The sequence below is a fragment of the Phascolarctos cinereus genome, unplaced genomic scaffold (genome assembly GCF_003287225.1).
Source record: "Phascolarctos cinereus isolate Bilbo 61053 unplaced genomic scaffold, phaCin_HiC Scaffold_9;HRSCAF=440, whole genome shotgun sequence".
Taxonomy (NCBI): domain Eukaryota; kingdom Metazoa; phylum Chordata; class Mammalia; order Diprotodontia; family Phascolarctidae; genus Phascolarctos; species Phascolarctos cinereus.
In genome coordinates this window covers 63,536,831-63,560,893 of record NW_027556402.1, presented here as the reverse complement: position 1 = coordinate 63,560,893, position 24,063 = coordinate 63,536,831, and the positions used below count along the sequence as shown (strand labels likewise).

General features: G+C 39.1%; 1 protein-coding gene across 3 annotated transcripts in view; it reads right to left on the bottom strand.

Annotated features, from left to right (window-relative positions):
• FAT1 (FAT atypical cadherin 1) overlaps positions 1 to 24,063 on the bottom strand; it is a 170,804-nt gene that overhangs the window by 53,840 nt on the left and 92,901 nt on the right. For all 3 annotated transcript variants that reach the window (XM_020968485.2, XM_020968488.2, XM_020968486.2), the window contains exons 4-7: positions 14,303 to 14,364; positions 9,587 to 9,916; positions 8,922 to 9,132; positions 4,875 to 5,014 (exon numbers count right to left, since the gene is read on the bottom strand). In XM_020968485.2, the coding sequence (XP_020824144.1) occupies positions 4,875 to 5,014; positions 8,922 to 9,132; positions 9,587 to 9,916; positions 14,303 to 14,364 (743 nt within the window). The remainder of the gene's footprint in view (positions 1 to 4,874; positions 5,015 to 8,921; positions 9,133 to 9,586; positions 9,917 to 14,302; positions 14,365 to 24,063) is intronic.

The following is a 24,063-nucleotide window of genomic DNA, read 5'->3' as shown; positions in this document are numbered from 1 at the left end:
ACTTGAAAAAGGATATATGGTATATGGCACATAGTAGTTGTTTTAATTTAAAAATCTGATTGACTCGGTTTCTCCTATATTATTTTAGGTTTCGGTATAAGATTTATACATTAACAACTTGTTCTGAGCAGTTATTAAGAAAACTGGGCCTGTAAATCTTTTTTATATGAATTGTTGTCAAGCCTGGCACCTAACAGGCGCTTAATAAATATTTATTGACTGATTGATTGAAGCCACATTATCACCTTCTGTATGTCTCCAACTTGTTCAGATGATTTTTGTTTTGGAGGGGGGAAACCAAGGGTTTTTATTAGATCCTGTCCATCATTGTTGACTATGATGGTCTTCTGGGATCCTGATGGTATCATCCAAAGCAGGGCGAGGATGGGGGGACCTGCAGCCTCGAGGCCACATGTGGCCTTCTAGGTCCTTTTGACTGAATCCAAGTTTTATAGAACAAATACTTTTATTAAGGGGACTTGTTCTGTGAAGTTTGGATTTAGTCAAAGGGCCCCACACTTGAGGACCTAGAGGGCCACATATGGCCTCGAGGCTGCAGGTCCCCCACCCCTGATCCAAAGTGTTAGCTATGCATACCAGGCCCTTATTATCCCCAAAACATTAAGCATACTATTCATGCTATAATAATGGTACTAATAATGGTTCACATTTATATAGGTTTAAAAGTTTGATAGGCATGTTACATACATTATCTCACTTGACCCTTACTTGTAACACTGAGTTGCTATTAATATCATTATCATTACTGTTGCTACTCCCATTTTACAGATGAAGAAACCAAGGCTCAGTGTGGTTAAGTGACTTTACTAGTCACACTGCTAATAAGCGCTAGAGGAAGGATTTGAAACTAGGTCTCTCCTAGAGTTCTTTTCACCATGATGCCTCATCCAAATCATAGATAAAAATGCCAAACAATGTTCTGGAAACATCAGAGCCCTTCAATACTGTCCTTCAGGGAGCTTCCACTTCTCACTGGGGAGGTCACACATAGCCAAGAAGAACTATGAAAGTGACTGTGATCAAAGGTCATCATAAATGCTATGAATTCAGAGGGTGCAGACATCGCAGGGGGCTGGAATAAAAGCAGTGTCCTGGAAAAGACAGGACCAAAATTGATTACAACTGGGATAGGCAAGGGGCACTGCATGTGTGCGTGTGTGCGTGCGTGCGTGTGTGTGTGTGTGTGTGTGTGTGTGAGTGAGATATGGCTTCTCCACAGCATCAGTGAGAGTTTTGCTAACTAGCACTTTCTCCTCCCAATGTTCTGGAATCATGATCATATCGACTCTTATTCTTACTAGACTGGCTATGTGCATCTACTTCTTCCCTTATGGCTCCACTCACCATCACTACAATAGTCTGGAGCAAAGTGAGTCCACTTCCTCATGAGCACCTACCCCTCCTCCTTTTTGTATCTGTATCCCAGTGCTTAACACGGCATTGTCACGTGGTAAGAACCTAATTAATGTCCCCCTTCCCCCATTCATCCAATCCTTCACCAAGAATGACAACACTACTGTGAGGAAAGGAGGAACAGGTGGGCTGGGCCCTGAGGGCCTGACCTCAAAGTCAGCACATTAAACACCGCCTGGTACAGCCAAGAATTTAATTTTCATGGACTTTCTTCTCTGCTTGTGACCGACATCTCCAGCTCACCCTCCTCTCAGCCACCCTGGTTCTGACCTTCAGTGTTCCAGAATTTAGCTCAGCAAACTGACTTCCCTTCTCCTGTATTCCTGAATCTGCCCTGACAAATGACTTTTCTGTTATCCTCTGCCCCCGACTTTGTTTCACATTTACTGAATCTGCACTCCAATTCCACAGGGCCTTATCTGTTCCCAAACCCAACCTGGTGACCTAACCCCAAACTCCTAACTGGCCTTCCTTTGCTGGCAGATTTCATTAGTCCTTTGGGACCTTAGATGCTATTACTACTCTGATCATCTATCTGTACTGTGCAGTGGCAGGGCAGGCAGGGACTAAGTCTCCTTTTCTGACAAATCTGTCCCCAAAAGTTACAGATTATAAATATCAAACTGAAACCAAAATCCCTATGCAAGAAACTACATACCCTTGGGTCTAGTGTCATGGCAAGAGAGAGGCCTTATGGGTTTTACTTAGGATCTATCTCTGTCTCTGTCCCCAGGAAATGTTTTCTTTTCACATCCAAGCTTTTTCCTGCGCCATCTAAAAGCGCATTTATTTAGCAGTGCTGTTAGTGATTAGTAGCTCAGGGAGTGCAGTTAGGGGGGTTCTACTACCAGGCTCCTTTATTATCCCTCGTAAGCTCGTTGTGATGAGAGCCAGTGGCCACACTGCAGGGCCCCATAAAAGAATCGTTTTCATACTTCATTTACTGGGCTAACGCATGGGTTGCTAAACACTGGATTTTCTCCAAGTCAGGGTACACCACCTGCAGGTCATATAACATTCAAAAGTCTTTAAACTATTTATTTCCTTATAAAACCTTTAAGCAATTTTGTTCTAATAGATGCACTGGGGAGTTATTTTTCTTGATCAAGTTTTTGTTATTTTTGTGTTTTCCTTAAGACTAAAGTCCCATGAAAACCATTTTATTCTGCTGCCGCAGATATAGCACAGAACAACAATTACTGGAAAAAATGAATATTTAATAATAACCAGCATTTATACTGATCACTGTCAAACTGGCCCCAAAGCAGAATACTCATATTAATTTTGCACAAACTCAGAATGGATATCCTGTGACTAAGGTGGAATGAAATAACCACGATTAGTTTTAAATGACCATATCTAATAATTCTATTCATTGAAAACAGATTATCAAGAAAGTACTATACGTTACTGCATCCTAAAAAACAAAACCAAATCTCAAGACCCAGCAACAAATGGTTCATGTGGTAGCGGACTTAATAAGAAAATAAATAAATCTTTCTCATTTAAGGTCAGAACAGAATGATTTAAAGCTAGAACACTGTAATCTAAAAGGATTTCATTGTCTAACATTTGATTTTTTTTTAATGCTATTCCTCCCTAGTCATTTTCAAGATTGTCAAACATCAGGACAAAAGGCTCCAGTCTGTTTGTTCTATGTGCACATCATGCATTTGTGATTTAGCTACATATAAATTAAAAGCTTTCCTACATACTGCCTGGTTATTTTTCAGCAAGTAATTTAGATAAAGCCATGACAATGAAATTATTTGCAGATGTGCATAGCCTGTAGCTATAGTACAAAGTCTCTAATATCAAAGTAACCGAAAACATCATTTTTGCATAATGAAAATATTTTTGGTTTATTATTTTTAAACCAAAGCACTTCTAATTGGTACAACTTCTAAACAGTTTGCCTTCTTTTCAACTTGTAATAAACTGTATAATTGTGTACTTTTCCAGTTATCTTGATTTCCATGGATGAACAAAACATATTGTAGATTACTAGCATTCTTTGTATCCCCCACAGTGCCAAGCACAGTATTTTAGGGATAGTAGGGCTTCACAAATATTTGTTGTATGGAGAGACTGATGGACGTCTTAGAGATTGATGGATGTCTTAGAGCTATGCTACCTAGATGAATGAAAGTGTAATAAAGTACACTAGACTGGGATGGATGGAGTAACCATATAACTCTATAAATCTGTAGGCATAGCTATGGCTATAATAACAATAGCTACCATTTTACATAGTTCTTGCTATGTACCAGGCACTGCACCAAGTCTTTATAAATATCTTATTTGATAGAATCATATGCATATGTAATTGTATAGGTATATACATACATTTGCTTTTGTACTTATTTCTGTGTATATAGAGATATGATCGTATTTAACTATAGCTATATTTATCTATCTATATAATTATCTATATACACAGATCTCTGGTGTACTTAGAGAGAAGGGAGAGAGGGAGGGGAGGGAAAAATGGGGGAGAAGGAAGAGTGAAGTGTACTTATTTCAGAAAGAATATGAAATAAGACCATTTCTTAGGCATCAGCAAGAATCTTTAAGATTGTATGTTGCAATGTTTTTGCAATAGGATATATAATTAAAACTTCAGAAAATCATTTGAAAAAGGTAGGGGGGGTAGCGTTAGCATTTTGGTTTCTTTCCTAAAGATATCTCAATATAGGTAACAATAAAAGACAGTACTCTGACATTTTAAATATGCATATCATTCTAGTGTACTAAAAAATACCAACTGGCATGAAATAAAATTCATTTGTTCATTCATTCTTTTGTTTATTTAGGGCTGGGTCTCCTATCCCTCCCTAGGCTTGGAAGTACACCAGCCATTCAAGGGCTAACCCCGCTGAAGAACGGCAGAAGCTCTGACTTGTTCTGTTTCTGATGTGGGCCGCTTTGAGCCCTTCTTAGGGAGCTGCGTAGTCCTTCTCTCCTTAATTCTTTTTTTTTTTGTTGGCTAGGCAATGGGATTAAGTGACTTGCCCAGGGTCACACAGCTACTAAATGTCAAGTGGCTGAAGCCACATTCGAACTCAGATCCTCCTGACTCTGGGGCCAGTGCTCTATCCACTCACTGTGCTACCTAGCAGCCCCTGACAGCCCTAGTTCTGAAACCCAACTGGCTTTAACCTTTCTGTAGCTCTGAACACCAGAGTTTAACTGATCCAGCAGCCTGAACCCCCACAATAACAAGGTCCACAGGTGTATACCAACATACAAGGTCTATAATGTAAACGAATCATCTACTTTACATCATTTCCTCGTTGAACGCAAATATTATAATCTACCAGGACTGCTTAATATCAGAATCCATCACCTCTGTTTCATACAGATACTACTTAGGAATATGATATTCACAGATCTGGAAAGGAACAGTCTTCCTGCAACAATCACACTAGTAATTCAATTACCTGAGTGACGATGGCTGTGGTTCCATCTGTTGCCTCCACTGTCAGGTTGTAGTTTGATTTCTGTTCTGCATCAAGAGGCCTGGCTACAATGATAGTGCCAGTGCCCTTGTCCACATCAAAGCGGCTGTCATAGTTGCCACCTTGTTTAAAATAGTGGAAAGATAAGTGTAAAAAAACAGTTGTCAGGCACACACACATATACACACAAACACACACACACACACACACACACACACAATTTGTGGATTCTGGTACTTAATGGAGATGAAACAAATCTTTCAACACACTGCTGGACTGGGTGACCTAACTTCCTTTCCTATTATGAGACTCCATGCTTCTATACCTCCTTACTGGATTATAGAAATATACATAATTTATCCTGGCATTTGAGGTTTTCCATAATCTGGTTCAGACCTACATTTCTCACTTTATCTCATATTACTGTAGCCACTATATAAATGTCTATCTCCCATTCTCTTTCTGGCCTCTTCCTTCTTGAGGACTTTGCTCATGTTATACTCCAAGTGTGGAAGGTTGGTACTGAGCCATTTAAACCTAGACAGGTCATCTTCAACTTTCAAAGCACCTAGACTGGCCATTGTGACAACAGCTGATTACTAAACTGGTATGCAATTTGCTTTAAAAAAAAAAGTGGCTCAGAGGCTAGTGCAGGTTGTGAGAGGAATGGAAATGAGAGTAAAGTGAAAATAAAATTTTAAAATGGGAGAAATCCTGGTATCTGCAAGCAAGAGTGCTTAATACATTACTAATATCTTTTCTGGATGCAATTCATTTGATTACATTTCAGGTCTTCCAACTGTTCCTTTGGATTACTGGCCAATAACTATGTTGAAACATCCATATTAGTGACAGGAGTCAGTCATTTAAGATTTGAATTGCTCATAATAATAACCATGATGCTAGGAAGCATACTTTTCTAACAGGATAAGCCTGTTAATGCAGTTAATGGTGATAAATATTGGAACCCTGAATTTAACTGGTCTTGATTGTAACAACAAAAAGAATTTCTCCATTTTAAACATTGTCTAACCCAACATTAGATGAAACAAAAGCTATTTGTCCTAATTGCACTTTTTTCAAATAAGTCTCCAGTTACAAACCAAGATATCCATCCTTCATACATGAACATACAAACTTAAGATCTTACAAGATTAAATTTGGGGATTTCATTGAAATTTCATTGTTTTTAACTATGAAATGAAATGAGATAGGAGTCAAAGAAATACTGCCAGACATAATCCGACGCAACAAGGACAAAAAGTAGCTTCTGATTTATGTTTTTAAATGAAGTTTCATTCAAATTTATGTTTGGAATGGAAGACTATGCTCGTGTCATGAAAGAAAAAAAAGAATGAAGACAATCATCCACCCCCAAAAATAAATGAGTTCTACACCATAATTCTTTCAGATCTCATAATCCAATAATAAATTATGTGATCTCAGCAGATACCTTCTGCTGTACAGTTCAGGTCACAAGCCATCTGAAAGATGTAAAAAACTTCTCTAGCAAGACTGTCTCCTGGCACAGCCAAAAAGAAGCAAGCGAGCGTGGAAGACAAGCAGAAAACATGTGGGAAAGCAATCAAATTAATTCAGACTGTAAGAAAGGAGAGTGGTGCACTGAGATCTGCACAACAGAAGCCCAAAGACTTAGGAATGGGACAGAACAATAACAGTCCAACCACACTAATACAATTATTAAACAAATGACTTTTTTTTAATCTTAAAACTAAACTACTTGTTAATATGACTAAAGAGGAATGTTAACATCTTTCTACAATGGCCGGGGTAGGCTAAATAGCAGAACTCTCTTCTCTGTGTTGAAGGCAGCAGCCCGCATGCCTCAACCTCCTGTTAGTAATGTGTTTAGAGGGTTTGGCCTTCCCCCATAGATTCCTATAACCAGCCCGCTGAAAGGGCAATCACACGTGCTGCTAATCATCAGAATGTCAATGTCAACAGAAGACAATGTACTTTCAGAGGAAAAAATGAGTTGTTATCCACCTTAAGCAGGCAAGACACCTTGTGTATACATCTTTCACTGTCTGAGAGCTTTAGTCTTGGAAACAGGAAAGAAAAGATGCTAGAGTAAGTAAATATGTTCTTTTACATTAAAAAAAAAGACTCAGAAATGATGAATTAAGGATAATTTTAGTGACCTAGATAGGTAAGCTATTTGCAGGGCGATGTTCACATCTCACTTTAGTGAGCTGTAAACTAATATCAAAAATAACGTGGCTCAAAACCCCTAGAAAATACACAATTAGGATACAGGATATTTTAGTCTCTTCATATATGCAGTAATTCACATTTCACAACTATAATATTACAAAGGCATAAGAATATTCTCTCATATATATATACATAATATTCTCTCTCATATATACTCATATTTCTCTCATATATACATGGGACGGGGTGAGAGAAAGAGGGAAAGAGAGATGGGGAGGTGGAGAGAAAGAGAGGAAGGGAAGGAGAGAGGGAGAGACCCGTGATGCCAATTTAATCAGCACAACTTCTACTGATGAAGAGTGGCAATTTATCTGTAACTTAGAGACTAAGAAAATGGCCTGGGGCATGGAGATTAAACAGTGTGGTCATAGTAACTCTGCTAAAATGCATCAAAGGCAGGAAATGAATCCAGACCATCCTAAGTTGAAGGCCAGCCCTTTATCATGCCACAAACACTCCCTTTCATGTTTTAAGATGCCCAGGGCCTTACGGTTTATGATGCACCTTTCTCATAATGGGTATATAGGGTGTGCACATATTATCATGCTCATTTGTTGATGAAGAAACTGAAGGTCAGGCAGGAGAAGATCTGACAAGGTCCCATAGCCAGTAAGCAAAAAAGCAGGTGGTACACACTTTGTTATACTCATTTTACAGATGAAACCAAGGCTCAAATAAGTGAAGACTTGTCAAAGTTACATAGCTGTTAAGTGTTGGAGTAGAAATCTAAACCAGAACATTTGTTTGATTCAGCAGTCATTCTTCTACATCGTACTGGCCTAGAAGCAGCTGGTGGTACAGTAGATAGAGTGCACGATCTGGAGTAAGGAAGACTCGAGATCAAATCTGGCCTCAGACAGTTACTAGAGTTGTGGGACCCTGGGCAAATCACTTAATCCTGTCTGCCTCAGTTTCCTCATCTGTAAAATGAGCTGGAGAAGGAAATGGCAAATCACTCTAGGATCTTTGCCAAGAAAACCCCAAATGCGGTCACAAAGAGTGGATGAGAACTGAAAAATAAATGCTTATTCCCTTGTATTCCCTTCCCCTTTTTCATGTAAATTTCTTTCCTTAGAGTCCCAAAACTTTAATAGCAACAGAGCCACTACTAATAGTTTTAGTACAGGAGCTCACCCCACACTCATAGTACTAACAACTGATAGTAAGCCACCTCACTGGGCAGAAAGTAAGAATTGACAGCTCCTTGCTATTCAGTCATAATCAATTCTTCATGACCCCATTTGGGGTTTTCTGGGAAAAGATACTTGAATGGCTTGCCATTTCCTTCTCCAGCTCATCTGACAGATGAGGAAATTGAGGCAAACAGAGTTAAGTGACTTGCCCAGGATCACACAGCTACTAAGCATCTGAGGCTGGATTTGAACTCAGGAAGAGGCCCAACACTATGCCATCTAGCTGCCCTAAGAATTTATCTTCTTGGCTTTCAGCTTTCAAATAAAAACTCCCCCCCCCCAAAAAAAAAGAAAGAGAGAGATAAAGAAAGAAATTCAGTAGGGAAAAAGTTTTAACATCACGGATTTGCTGAATTATTAATATTTGCTTGGGAAACTCAAAACATAATTTATAAGCTCTTTTGAAAAAGTCTATTGATTTACTGCCAGACATTTTAGAATAAAAAGTTGCAGTTAGGAAAGAAATTCTTTCCGTCTCTCCTTGCAGACTTAATTTAGGCCAATGTGCTAATGGAAACTGAGTATAATAATGAGAAAAACCAGGTCAAGTCCCGTGAAGTTGAATCTATGAAATTCCAATGAAAATTGAAGGCGTACTTACCGATGATGTCAAACCAGAGGGGTATGCCAAGCGGTTCAACAGAAATCACCCCAATCATGTGAGCAACTGGATCGCTCTCCATTACAGTGAAAGAAAAATAAGGTTCTTCAAAGGAAATTGGCTCAGGGGAGGGTTTGGGTTTGGAGATCCATTCAATATGAAGCCGGGCAGTTGATGACTTTTGAGGGCGACCATTATCAACAGCTTTAATCTACAAAATACAGAGGAAGGGGAGGGGAAAGAAAGAAAAAAATATATTTATATCTAACCTAAAAATCACAATCATTAACAAAATCAATGTTCCGCAACTTTCTTCCAATTAATTAAAGCTATAGGTGGCTAGGCTTCATAATGAGAGCTTAAACTCAGGAGTTTACTATTTGTGTCTGCTTACCATATGTTTAAAGCCTGATAAGAAGATAAAGTCCTTGATTAAATGAACTTAGTACAAGTAACAAGCAGAAGAAATCACAGTTGAAAAAAAGGAAAAAAAAACCCAACTCATGTCTCTGATATATTATTAGGCAGCATCTGATATTAGTTAGGTCTCAAACACTGAAGTCACTTATACCCTGGATATAAAAGAGCAAATAGAAGAAACTAGATAAAGCCTGTTCTAAAAGCTGTGTAGCTTAAAAGGGAAGGCAAGACATATTCTGACTCACTGAAAGTATGTCATATTCTCGGGCTCCTGAAAATTTCTTAGAAGAAACAACCCCAGTTTTTGGTTCAATGAAGAATTTGCCATGTTCATCTCCATCTTCAATGCTATAGGAGATCTCAGCATTGGGGCCTTCATCTTTGTCTGTAGCTATCACCCGATAGATGGGTTCTCGTCTGGCACTCCTCTCACGCTCTGGCTTATCCCGTTCTGGGAGGCGGATTTTGTAGAATTTCTGTAAGAACTGAGGCTTGTTGTCATTCTCATCAAGGATTTTCACGATCACTCTTGCAATGGTTGACTTTGGAGGACTACCATCATCTGTCACTGTCACCTGTTTAAATAAAAAAGGAATAGAAGTCAATCTTCAACTTAGATAAAATAACTCTTAAAAAGTAAATTTCTGCTTAAGGTGGAATGTCATTACTCTAAAGGAGATGTCAACACAAAGTATTCTGAGAGCTTTGAGGTGAGGGAAGATCACTTCCTGCTTGAAGGAAAGCCTCAGTTGGGCCTTGTGTGCCTAGAAGGGTTGGCATTACATAGATGCCAGAATGCAGAGCCTGGAGTCAGGAAGGCCTGAGTTCAAGTCCAGCCATAGACATTTACTAGTTGTGTGACTCTGAGCCAGTCACTTAACCTCTGTCTGCCTTAGTTTCCTTAACTGTAAAATGAGGGTAACCATAGCACTTACCTCCCAGGGTTGTTGTGAGAACCAAACGACATAATTGCAAAGCACTTAGCACAGTGCTGGGCACACAGCAGACACTGTGTAAATGTTAGCTATTATATATTAGCTAGCATTTATTATTTTCAGTCTTATTATTTATTTAGTCTATTATTATTTTAGTCTATTTCATTCTCTAGGTAGTAAGGAATACTGATTATCATCATCATTATTATTACAATAAGCAGTTTCTATTTTATTCTGTAGGCAATGAAGAACACAGAATGTTCTTAAACAGAGGACAAGGAACACAATGCTACATTAGAAAGTATTTGGCATAAAGAACGTTATCAGGTAGAGGAGAAACTGGGAGCATGAAAGAAATCCGTAGAGTTTGTTTGTTTGTTTGTTTATTTATTGATTGACTGATTGATTGCTTTTTGGTGAGGCAATCATGGGTAACTGACTTGCCCAGGGTCACGCAGCTAGTTAAGTGTCAAGTGTCTGAGGCTAAATTGAACTCAGGTCCTCCTTACTCCAAGGCCTGAGCTCTATGCGCTGCACCATATAGCTGCCCCTAGAGTTTATTTTCAATATCAGGACCCTCACCTACATGCCACAGATATTCTAAGTACCCTTTAACAAAATAAAAACAACTGACTTCCTACTCTGTACCTCAATCTTGTCACTTTAGTTTTCATGAGTATAACAGTAACACTTTGAAAAAAAAATTCTCACTTAGTTTTTGTTTTAGTAGTAACCCCTTAATATATTTCAGCCTATAACTTTCTCAAATGATGTCTGCTTAATTTTCTTTGCACAGAAATGCCTCCCTCCCTGCCCTCAATCTTGAAAGGATCACATACTCCAATTTTAAAAGATGTAATTTAACACAGAATGTGAAATCTAAGATAATTTGAATGGGAATGGAATTTCAACGAGATATGAAAATGTTTTTCTCTTCTAACTCTTCCAAAGAACCTCACTTGAGTATGAGGACCATGGAAGTCCTCAGGAATGTATTCAGTTGAGATTATTAGCTATGCACATGGAAATAAACTTATTACCCCTTTGTGTTAGAAAGAAAATTTCCCTCCGGTATAAGGAGGCAATGACCTTGATATAACTCATTCTTCCTCTCTTTTCTATTTTTCTAGAGTAGACCACATACTTTTGAGGAATTAAAACAGCTAATTAATAATAATTTATATTTATATGATACTTAAAGGTTTTACAAAGCCCTTTACATACATTATCTCATTTGATCTCTAGAAGAATTCGGAGACAGCTCAAATAAGATAATATCTGTAAAGTGCTCTATGGTGCCTGGCACATAAGGAGGTACTTAATTAATTCTTCCTCCCCTCTTTTCTTTGCTTCTTTCTTTCTTCCTTCCTTCTTCCGTCCCACCTTTCCTTGCAAACAGAATAGTTGCTGACCTGCATTGGTAAAAGTTTATTCACTTCAAGTTCTCTATATCAATGAAAGCACAGGTCTGGTGTCTCCTCTGAATGAACAAGAAACAGGTGAATTCATGGAACATATTTCTTCATTTTTTTAGAAGCTTATCACTTCATTGCTAGATACCAAGCAATGGGCTCCCCCCACCCCAACCACAATTCACAAAGTCACCTAAGGTATGGACAGGTTCTAATCTACATCAGTGAAGTATGTAGCTACCATGATTAAATGATTCCGGAAGCATTAAGCATTGATATCAATCATAAATTGCATTTCCTTTATAGGGTATAGCTATGATTTTTAACAAATCCCATAACTTCATAAGTTTCATAAGTTTTTCCATGGAGAGGCAGCAACCACAGTGTAGTGGTTCAAGATCTGTCCTGGGGGATAGTTCAAGTCTTCCACTGTACAGATACTGCTTTTGTGACTCTGGGCAAAGGACATTTTAGCACCCCAGGAACTTTCTCACACTCCAAGTTGTAGAAGAGGTGTAGATCAACACACTGGTAGAGTGAATTTCAGTGATATTAACTAGGCACGGAACCTTGGACAAATAACATCTCTCAACCTATTTTCCCACCTGTGAAATGGGGATAATAAAATCATAATATCACTTACCTCACAAGGTTGTTGATCAAATAAGGGACGATGTAAACTCTTATTGTTACATAAATAATTATGATTGTTAGGATTATTTTACCAAAATGGGAAGGCTTAGAATATGGGCCAAGTGATGGACTATTTATATCTGTTGACCACAGACTGGCAATGCTAGGTTTGGAAAGGTTCATCACTATGTTGGCTATAAGGCAATGGATATTTTTTTGCCACAGAAACTCTAAAAGACAATTTAGGTTTCAGAGTGAGTAGACATCTGTATCCAAACAGTGTAGCTACAGTACTTAAATTGCAGTCCCTTAAAATGCTAGATTCAATAACCAGCAGAAAATCCAGTCTACCACAGGCTGCAAGAAATCTCCACTACAGAGACCACAAAATCAATTGCAATGATAGCGCAATAATCAAAGATCAAAAACAATTATGCAACTTATATAAACAGAGTACCACAGATCAGAAGGAAAGAAATGGCGATGTTTCCACTCTTTGATGACCTTTGAAGAAAGACTGAGAGTTATTAAGACTGAACTCTGTTTCTCCACACAGGGACCAGAACCTCCAAAGCAGATGCAGACAGTTTCCAAGGAGGTTGAGCAAACAATTGTTCAGAACAGCAGAGGTCCAAAAAGGTGTTTGGTTTTAACAAACCATAAGCTTCCTGAATGGAATGAATCAGTCTTCTTCACCTACTAAGCATTCCCCCTTTCTTCTTCCACACTTTTTTATCTACTGCAATAAAAGAAAATGAGATGCAAGAATGTTTTCCCTCCTCCCTGAGCTCAGGGATTATGTGGGACATCAGTTATTATAGGATGACAGACAAGATGAGACTTAACTGCTCTATGTATTTTTCCTCACTCAACCTGTTCCTTTTCCCTAATCTTCTACTAGATTAGTTCTGGGAACTGTTCAACTCAATACTCTCTCTGGCGCTATTTCTCTTTCTCTCTCTCTCTCTCAAAAAGAAACCCAAGCAGCCATGCTCAGTGCAACAAAAGATAGAATGCTACCCTGAGAAGAGGATACAGCTGTCCTGGGTCTGCCCTTTGGCAGACTGTTGACGCTAAAATAATTCCACTGCAGTAGCCATCAAAAACCATGAAAGCTTTATGACCTGCACATTAAAGGGGGAAGAGTGAAATGGATACAGAGTACCTGAAAAACTCATAATTATTAAATGTTTCTAGGCTTTAGAAAAGTATACAACATATTCTCAATTATCCACACCAGTGGTGGATCCATTTACACAGATAATTGACAAACATACTCAAACAGTCATTCTTTCCCGTGCATGACTGGGATAGAGAAACAGATTTACTTTGTTCTATTTCTTGTATCCACTCTCTTTCTTCTCGCTTTGCCCCAGACCTTATTCTCCCTTTCTATTTTGGTCTCTCATATCAGAATTTGTTTCATAAAGTAGAGAGATGTCCCAGTAGACAGGGAGCTAAATCTGGAGTCAGAAAGACCTTAGTTCAAATCTGGTCTCAGACTTTTAACTAGCTGTGTGACTCCAAGGAAATTACTTTACCTCTGTATGCCTCAGTTTCCTTATCTGTAAAATGGGAATAACAACAGCACCAACCTCCCAAGGTTGTCTTGAGGATAAAAAATTGGATAATATCCATGAAGTACTTCGCAGATATTACACCAGTTGTTCTTGCTTTTACTAATTCTTACCTAGTTATTTTGTGTTTTGTCCCTTCAACCTTGGCCCTTTTTGGGCTACTTTTGTAACCTAGGACCTTGGCTGAAGATAAACCATCATAACTGCTGAGTGATAAGCTGTAAGAGGCTGTTACACTAACATGGAGGAGGTAGAACCCTTCGAAGATTATAAACCTTCCCATAATGCACATCACACATCGACCAACTTCTTTCCTTGCCAGACAACTGACAACTCTAGCAGAAACTTCAAGTGAGTTCCCTCCTTTGATTTTTTTTTAAGATAAAAAGAAATAAAATGCTTACTTCTAGTATGTGTTCGTCCTGTTGTTCTCGGTCTAGTTTTCTTGATGTGGTTGTGATGAGACCTATGAATGATAAATAACTCGTTAGCCCTCAGAGATAAAAGCAAGGTTACTGTAAATTGATCAGGGGCTCCTGGAACAGTGGGAGGAAGACTATTATTCCAAACTTCAACCTCATTTTCGATGGAAACCTTAACAAGCAAAGAAATAGGAACCAAGCAGAGCCATGTCCAGGATCCCAGAGAGATAATTCTGCTTGCTGGATAATCCTTCACTTCACTGTTGTTAACAGCTCTCCTCAAAGGTTAGGGAAGATAGATAAAAGAGTGTAGGGAGCAGAGGGGGAAGCCTCATTTTTGCTGACTTTGGCAGCTATGACATATTTAGTAGAAGCAAAGACTGGAAATTATCCCTAAAAGTCTACTGGCTTGGGGACAAAACGAGTTATTAAAATAAGGTCTGGGTGAAATCATATGGGATTTCATTTATTACTCCTATTCTTCCTTAATTTCCACAAAATTTACTAAGAAATGATGGAAAGAAGGATTTACATTGTACATGATACAACTGAAAAGCATTACCACTTATCACTGTCTGCCACTTACTGTCTTCCACAACATGGCGGTATCTTGCTATTTTTCCAGACTCTCTTCCAGTATGCTGCTGCTACTACTTCTAATAATTCCTCTCTACATCCCAAACATGCCTTGTGATTTTTCTACATCCTTTATTCACACTAATCACAGTGTTTTCAACATTCTCCTTCCCTCTCTTCCAAATTCCTGGCCATCCTTCAATGACCAACTCAAAAATCTTTTCCTCCATGAAGCCTTCCCTGAATTGCCCCCGGCGGCAAAGACCACCACACCTTACATAGCTTTTTCTTCTTCATCTCTAGAATACACTTATCATGCAATCTTGTATATTATAATGTTCTGGGTTTGTGTCCTATCTTACTCCTATGAGACTGAGCGTTCCATTAGAATAGCAGCTATGTCTGAACCATGTCTCGTTTAAAAGCTGCATCTCTTCCAGTGCCAAGTACAGAGCTGTGAACGTAATAAATGAATATCCAAATGAACTGTGGTGGAAAAAATACCATTATTCGTTAACACTTATTAAAATGATACCACCAACATCCTTGCAGTGACAGCTAAATAAAATCACAGACTACCACAAACTCTGGCGAATCAACACTGAGGGTGAATAAAAAAGTGATGGCAAGACACAGCGGCCATGAGAAAGACGCCATTATTGCCAGTGAGGACTTGCATATATGAAGTGGCATAAAAAGGTGTCATCCAGGAAATGTATGACCAGGAAAGATGGTCTTTCACATGGTGAGAGTAAGGAAAAACCTCAGAGAAATAACCTAAGTGTTGTACTAACAGGCATGGAAAATTAGGGAAGGGGTAGGGATGGGGGACAAGAAAAAAACTTAGAAGGAACCCAACAGAATAGGTAGATCCTTTATGGGTTATTTTGAAGATGCAGACGAAAAGAACTGCAGAGAACGAATGGGAACAGATAAGTTGTGATCCATATCTTAATTGATGACCCCTGACTCTCCATCATGTCCTCTGCACTCCAGGCAAGCTACACACACTCTTCCTATATTCCAGTCAGATACATCTGTTTTCTCTTCCCTACCCCATAGCATTCAATCTCCAGTCTCCAAGACCTTGTACAGCCTGCTTGAGAATGTCCTCCCTCCTTCTTTCTGCCTTTTGAAAATCCTAGCTCTCTTCAAGGCTCAGTTTAAAAGCCACCTCTTACACAAGGAAGGCCTTTCCAGACCCCTCCCCCTTTCTAGAATGTTATCCCCTACCCCATAAACTGCAATTCTTTTGTGTTTATTTGTATTTGTTTTACTTCTTTAGATACTATTTCTCCCTGCTGCAATTGAAGATCCTTGAACGGATGGGCTGTTTTATGTCTGTCTTTGTGCAATGCCCAATACCACCCAGAAGGTGTTTGAAGAATACTTGTCAAATGGAATTGATTTTTAAAAATCAAGTATTAAAGTATTGATTAAGCACCTGCTTAATGGTCCTTGATGATGTTCAAAAACCTCCACTTCTTTGGCCACATTCCCAGATGAGATTTAACCTCCACGACTATCCTAAAACTTCACTTTTACTTTTCCTTAATAACCGTATAAGTCAAAGTCACCAACACGACTGGAAGAAGAGCCACCAATTCAGAAATTTAAAATATTTTGTTTACCAAACAAAAAGCCTCTTCATATATGGATTGTGTTTCTATAGGGTATCCACAAAGTCTTTAAAGCTACTAAATCTTAAAACTGCACTAAGATTTTGGAAATGCCTCATATAGGAGAAGTAGAAAAACTTGCTGTTGAGGTTGCTGGAACAGAATCTTGAATTCTAGCCTGGGGCCAGACTTAGCAACCTGTATCCTTGGATTAAAAAATGGGTCAAGGGTGAGTAGAACTTCTGAAACTGCAGAGGGGACAACATTTAGTACAATCAGCCTGACCTCAGAGAGGAGTCCTCGGGGAACAAACAGAAACCTGCCTGTGCATCCCCTGCTCTGAAGACAATGCAAGGAAGCTGGTTCTGGCAGAGATGAAGGATGTCATTGTTACAAGTTGGCAGGAGCCATCTTTCTGGAGAGTGGAGAAGTGAGCTCAGCCAGCAGGGCTAGATATGTAGCTCTAGGCTTAATCTGGGGCACAACTCATCATCCCTAAACTCTCAGTGGTGAGATCTGGGTCTAGAGTCAGCAGCACACTGATGCCATCAGAACCTCAAGCTGAAAGGGTTGGAAATATTTGAGTTGCTGGACCATGGCTCCCAGAGGAATCCCAGAAGGACACACACAGAGAGGCAAAGACCACATACCAGACGCCATGGATCATACTACTGTACTACTTTTCTGATTCTAACCTCGCTCCCAAGTTGGCTCTTTAACCATCATAGCTACAGCCATTAGAATGTAAGCTCCTTGAAGGCCAGGACTGAACCTGAAACACCACAGGCACCACACGAATGCTTAATGATATTCAGTCTCAAGCACTTCTTCAGCTTAAAAAACTATATCCTTACAGAGGGCAAAAGCACCATCAGGAGCCATCACTTGTATTTCTAAATATATATAAATATATAAATAAATACAACCTCCCTCCATGTAGAAAATCAGATTTTTATGTCTGTGAGGACTGGAGGGTGGTTGGGATGTCAAGTTTCTTGTAGGGGCCCCCCCAAAGAATATTCTCTGGGCTTCACTGACCTTTCAGTCATCTGCATCACCTTTAAGGGGTTTTGGTTGTTCTAGGCCCCTAACAATCATTTGATCCTCACAGCAAACCTGCAAGTGCATTTTACAGAAGATGGAGCTAGTCTTATTCCCATTTTATAGACGGTAAAACGCCCCGGAAGTCTTACTCCTACGGTCATCCATGCCTCTTCTGAGGATATGGACCTCCATGTCATCTCTTCTGGTTCAAGGTTTCAATAAAGGATCCTGTACGAGCATGGTGCTAGACCGACAGTCAGGAAGATCCGAGTTCCAAGAGGTGTGTGACTCTGGGTACATTTCTCAGCTTCAGAAGCAGCTAGGTGGCACAGTGGATGGAGCTTTGGGCCTGCAGTCAAGAAGACCTGAGTTCAAATTTGATCTTGAGACACTCACTGTGTGAGCCCGGACAAATCATTCAGCCTTTGTCTGCCTCAGTGTCTCTGACCATAAAGCGGGGACATCAGCAGCACCAAACTCTCAGGGTCGTCGTGAGCATCAAATGAGCTAATATTCCTAAGGCATCCGGCACACAGTAGGTACGACATAACTGCTTATTCCCTTCCCTCTCAATTCATCTGTGAAATGGGAATAACACACTTGGCAGATTTGCTGTGAGGATCAAGTGATTGCTACAGTTATAGTATTTCACCCAGAAAGAAACATAATAATAAATCGACCAAATCCCTAGGTCACACCAAAGTGCATAAAACACCTCTTGTATTTCATAATTTCATGACTCCTCAAAAAAATTCTTCTTTACAAATTCATCAGCTCCTCCTAGCTGAATTCAGAGCTGTGTCTAGAGGTATTCATTGCCAATATTTCATTCAAATAACTTTATGACAGATGAAGGAAGACTTTTTAAAGGAATTTTTAAAAAGACATTGTTTGATATTATTCCTTTGGAAAAATTCCTCTTCTTTTCACTTTTCCTCACTTTTCCCAGTGAGAAAGGGGAGAGGATTACTCTGCTTTGGCAAACTCAAATACTAGTAAGTAAACCTTAACCTGCGATGAGGCAGACCTTAGAAAAGAACTCTTCCCCAGCACAGAACAAAAGAAAACTTACAAGGAAGCAAAGAAAAGATGGATAGCTCTCAACACAATGTGTAGTATTTATTATATAGGCTTTCTTGAAGTGGAAATTTATTGCTGTAAATTTTGAATCCTCTCTTAACGCTCTGCTGCGCACATGGCAATGCTTTTTTTCCTTTTCTTATTTTGTATTTAAGTTTCTTTTTCTTTTCTTATTATGTATTTAAGCTTTTACATTTAAGTTTAAAATATTAAAAAAGAAAAAAAAAGAACAGAATTCTTCTATTCCACCCAGGAGAAAACTTTGCATTCTTAATAAATATTACTTTCTGGGGTGGGGGTGGTGCATTTAAATTTTATCCAATAAAGCTGCATAATTTATTGTGTACATTGTATATAATAAAGATGATAAAGCTGCCCCAGTCCCCTCCGTTAGGTAAACACAGTATTCTAAAAATCTTAATGCAGTTTCAAGTTATTTGAGTTTATGAACACAGGAAAGAAAGGCTTTGTGGGAGAGGCAAGGCACTGGTTTACCTTTTTCTCCGGCTCATCTACTCCATTCCTAGTATCTCCTCTTTATATCTGTTCATTCCCTACAGAAAGGCTGGACACTGGCTCTCCAGTACCTTTTGTCCAGGAAAGCAGCCACCATAACAAGAGCACATTGCTACTTGCTTTGGAATTTCCTATAGTAGAATTTCATCATATGTATGCCCCGCAATGGAGACTCTGGATCTCATCTGCCAAATGGCTTCCTTCAGATCATTACTAAGAAGACTTTAAGCATATTCTTTGAGATGTTGATATCCACTTTGTAGGAAATAGATAAGAGATCATTAGCCCCTTTAGAGATACTTCAAATTCATTCAAGCTAACTCAGAGGAGGGAGCTCTATTAACAGAGAAAAGACATTTTTACTTTTTTTGAGATGCAGAAAAATTCATGATACATAGTAGCAAAAATAATGTGCTTCATTACCATTACCAGTAAATATAATAATGGTAACAACAAAACTCACTGTAAGGTATCTTTATGAATTTTTCTGTCCCCCCAAAAGAACTGGAGGGTGAGGTGGGGGAAGGGAAGATAGCAAAGGTTGTCCCAGATCTGCCAGTGTGGAAACTCCTTCTATCAACAAGAACAGTAACTCTTTTTCTGATTTAGAGCCTTAGCGTGTTGGGATACTAAGACTTGCCCAAGGTCAATACAGCCAATATGCATCAGAGGCCACTACCATGCCTTCCTGACTCCAAAGCTGCCCTCTACAGTCTGGGCTACAATTCCCATCTACACAGCACTTTAAATTCCTTGGAGGGATTTAAACATAGGCACACAAATCTGGTAGATGAGGAAATGGGCTCAGAAGTGATATAATTTGTGCATTCACAAGACTGGTGTAATCGCATCAAAAGAAAATCCCAATACATTAGCTTCCATTTGTAATTTCAGGCTAATCTGCAAGTGTTCCTAGTTTCCAGAAAAGGTAAAAGAATCTTTTGCTGGTTTGCCCTGTTACCTCTAAACTATAATGTCTATTAAGTAACTCAATGTTCTTGCATAACTCGATTTCTGTCCCTTGCAGCTTGGGAGTTCAAAAGGTTAAAATAATAAAATATAGCATATCTGCCACAAGCCAAAAAAAAAAAGTACATATGCAAGTGTTTCTTTGTGGTATAACTATGTTAATTTTCCTTTTTCAGCCACTACCTTTGAAGTTAAAATTGAAAACCTGAAGACTGACATCCATGGCCGAGAAAAATATGATTCCATTCTCTAAATCAATATCAATTTAAATTCTGTGGAATTGGGACGTGAACCTTCTTAGCAATTAGTAGCTCTGGTTTTCCCCTGTGGCCCTGTAACAAAATGCACATGTAGCTGGAAGGGGGGGAAGAGACAGAAGAGACAGGACACCACATTTCACAATGATTTCGTGAAAATCACTAAAGGAAGGGCAACTGCAGACATTTTAATATCATTTGAGTTCTTTTGAATAGATTCTGTTCAAATGGGTGTAATAGCTAGCTTTTGCTATAATCCATCAATCAATACTACTTTATTATTTACCATTTTTGTAAGGAGATACCCAGATTTAATGGAATGATGAAATGAATTAATAACAGAGCTAAAAAAGAAAGCCCCTTCATACGATCTAGCACAGGCATTCCCAATGTGAGGCACATGCACTACCAGGGAGTACAAGAACTTTGTCAAGCAGACGTGGGGAACAATAAACAATCACATTCTCCTACTGAAGTAATACTGGTAGTAGGGGCTGGAGTGGTGTGGACTGGAGTAGTAACAGCCAGGCAGGGGGGAACAAAGTTGAAGGAGGAAGGATGGGGGACACTGTAATATATCTGAAAAATCTGAAAGTAACAACTGAAGGAATCATTTCTAATGTAGCCAAGTGGTGAAATGGAGAGACAGCACTGGAACTGGAGTTAGGAAGAACTGAGTTGAAATCTGACCTCAGATACTTATTAGCTGTGTGACCCTGGACAAGTCATTTAACCTGTTTGCCTAGGTTTCCTTAACTGCCAAATGGGGATAATAACAGCATCTACCTTACAGGGTCATTCTGAGGATCAAATGAAATATTTGTAGAATGCTTAGCACAGTGCCTCATATACAGTAGCCACTAAATACATGTTTATTCCCTTCCATTCCTTCCCCTAATGACCAAAACCAAACAAAGGCTTCTATAGGAAAATCACCAAATAAGCTACCTTTTTTTCGGTTGAGCTAGAAATTAAATCACATTGAAAAAAAAACCCCAAACCCCAAACCACCCAGTGAAAGATGAGCTAATTGACCTCTGCAATTAACAGAAATCCCATATTTATTTTCTAATCAACGAAATCACAAAATTGAGAAGCAGATGCCATTCATACTAAAGTAACCCCTGTGAATCAGCAGTGGGGTAGTAGATAAAGGAGTCAGAGAAAAAGACTAGAGTTCAAAACTTGACTCAGATATTTACTCAGCTTGTGTGACCCTAGGTAAGTCCTTTAATCTCTCCCTCAGACTCAGTTTCCTCATCTGAAAAATAGGAATGACAACTTTTTTCCAGGGTTGTTGTAAAGATTAGTGAAATAACATATGTACAGCCCTTTACAAACCAGAAAGTACTTTATAAATAAATGCTAACTAATCAGGATTCTCGGCCCTGTGCTTCATCAAATCCAAAGTATGATGCAAAACAGACGCTGAGCATGAGTGTGGGTATCTTTAAAAAAAAAAAACAACACGCCAAAAATAAAATTGTTGTTTGGCAAGAGTAAGAACTGGGGGTCATGCTAATTTATGACTGTGTTGTGATAAACATTTAACAACTTGATGATACTAAAAAAGTTAAGTGCCAAATAAAGTTTTCTTTATGAAAATTTCATCTTACTTTATTTCTTATGTGATATGCATGGTAAACTCTAGGATCTATTTACATTCACCCTGAATAGGGGAAATAGGAGGGCTTACCAAAAGCCAAGAGGGAAGGAAAACAAAAAGTTTGGAAATTCATGATGCAATCCAACTACTTCATTTCAAATGAGATGCTTCAAAGGCAATTAAAATGCTAATGAAAAGCAACAAAGTTAACTATCTCTAGGATCTACAAAACTGGGAAAGTTCAATTCAGAATGAATCTATGTATGTGGGGGAGGGGGCACAATAGGCACGCGCGCGCACACACACACACACACACACACACAATCTGTGAGTTCACAGACTGCAATGATTTCAGCCAATATTTTATATGGCATGAAAACAGCCTGGTTAAAGCAAGGGCAATAACACACCAGAGAAAAATATGATGCATAAAAAACTGGACAAGAAAACAGTCCTGGGATTGGAGAGAAAATTGTATTCCTATGTGCAGCCTAGCATGGCAGCAAACACAACTGCAGGCTTTAGACAATGCATTCTGAAAGGTCTATGGTGATAGGGGGGTGAGCAGTCAGCGAACGAGCATTTGTTTAGCATTTACTTTGTGCCAGGCACAGTACTAGGCACTGGGGATGTAAAGAAAGGCAAAACCAAACAAATCCCACAGTCCTTTGCTTGCCCTCATTGTCCTATGAGCTTCAAGGGGCATACAATCTAGTGGAGGAAACAACATATGAATAATAACTTCTCTATAATGCACAGTGTAACACACATGGGGCAAACAGGAGGTAAGCTCGGAGGGGAGACTCTAAGATGGGGAGGGGTTTCCTGGGAAAAGCCTCTTGCAGAAGGTGGGACTGAAGCTGAGTCTTGTAGGAAGCCAAAGTGGGTGACCAAGAAAGCCTGACTGCTTTCTGGGCTTCTGATCAGCATGTAAAACTGCCTTGCTCTGTGCGAGCCACTCAGAGCACATCCCTATGGCTACAACCATAAATTTAGCAAATGTTCCAATTAAGACTTAAATCTAGGCCTTCCTACTTTCTTACTCGAACCTAGTGATTTTTTTTCCCACTACATAAGACTATTCCCTTTTTAGCATCAGAGCAGTTGCAATATATACATTCTCTTTCCCTGGTGAGGCTTTTGAAGCTCTATAGACGTTCACCAGTGAATTCTGTTTATAAAATACAATAAATGCCTCCAGACCTTTCTCCTCAGAGGCCCCAAGGAAAGAAACTCCAGTGTCTAAGACAGCAACCATTCCCAAGCTCTGCGCTTCTATCTTAGCTGTTTTAAGGCGCTAAAGAGAAATGTGTTAACTTGTTAACTACAGCTTATAACCTCATCTGAAATTCAGCTGGAGAAAACCTCTTTACTGTAAAATTACTCCTTTAGAACAACATCAAAATTCTCCTTACATTTAGCCATTTTGTGTGAAACTAAAACTTAATGGAGTCAGTGAAAGTGTTTATGAGTACTGTTGGACCTGTCATGACATACCATATGCTTACAAGATCAAAAGGTCACTTCATTCACTCAACAAGGCACTATTTTGATAGAATAAATCATTCCTCTGAAAGAGCTTTCTATGGGAACCTAGATTTATACACAGGAGAAGGGTTAAAACCCTAGTATTGCCACCCACTACATCTCAATGATCTGAGTTTTTTCAATTTTGGAGCAGAATTTACATGGCTTCGAAGGTCCCACTTTGGACTCTTATGATTTACACAATGTTTTTCAAATGGCATTACACATTCTCACACAGTTCTCAAAATAACCCTTAGAAATAGATGGAACAAGTATCATTTCTACTTTACAGATCAGGCTCAGATCTGAGGATGTTATATTCCTCTATTCAGGAAGACTCAATGGCTCCCCACTAATGTTAGGATAAAATACAAAACACCTCTATTGGCATTTCAGCCAATCATTACTCCGTATCATGTACTGAACACTCCAGACAAACTGGTTGGCTTCCCGTTTCCTCTACAGATTATTCCATCTCCCCCACCTCAATGCCTTAAGACCTCACTCGGCTAAAATGCTTTCCCTCTGCACCTACACCACTTGGAGACT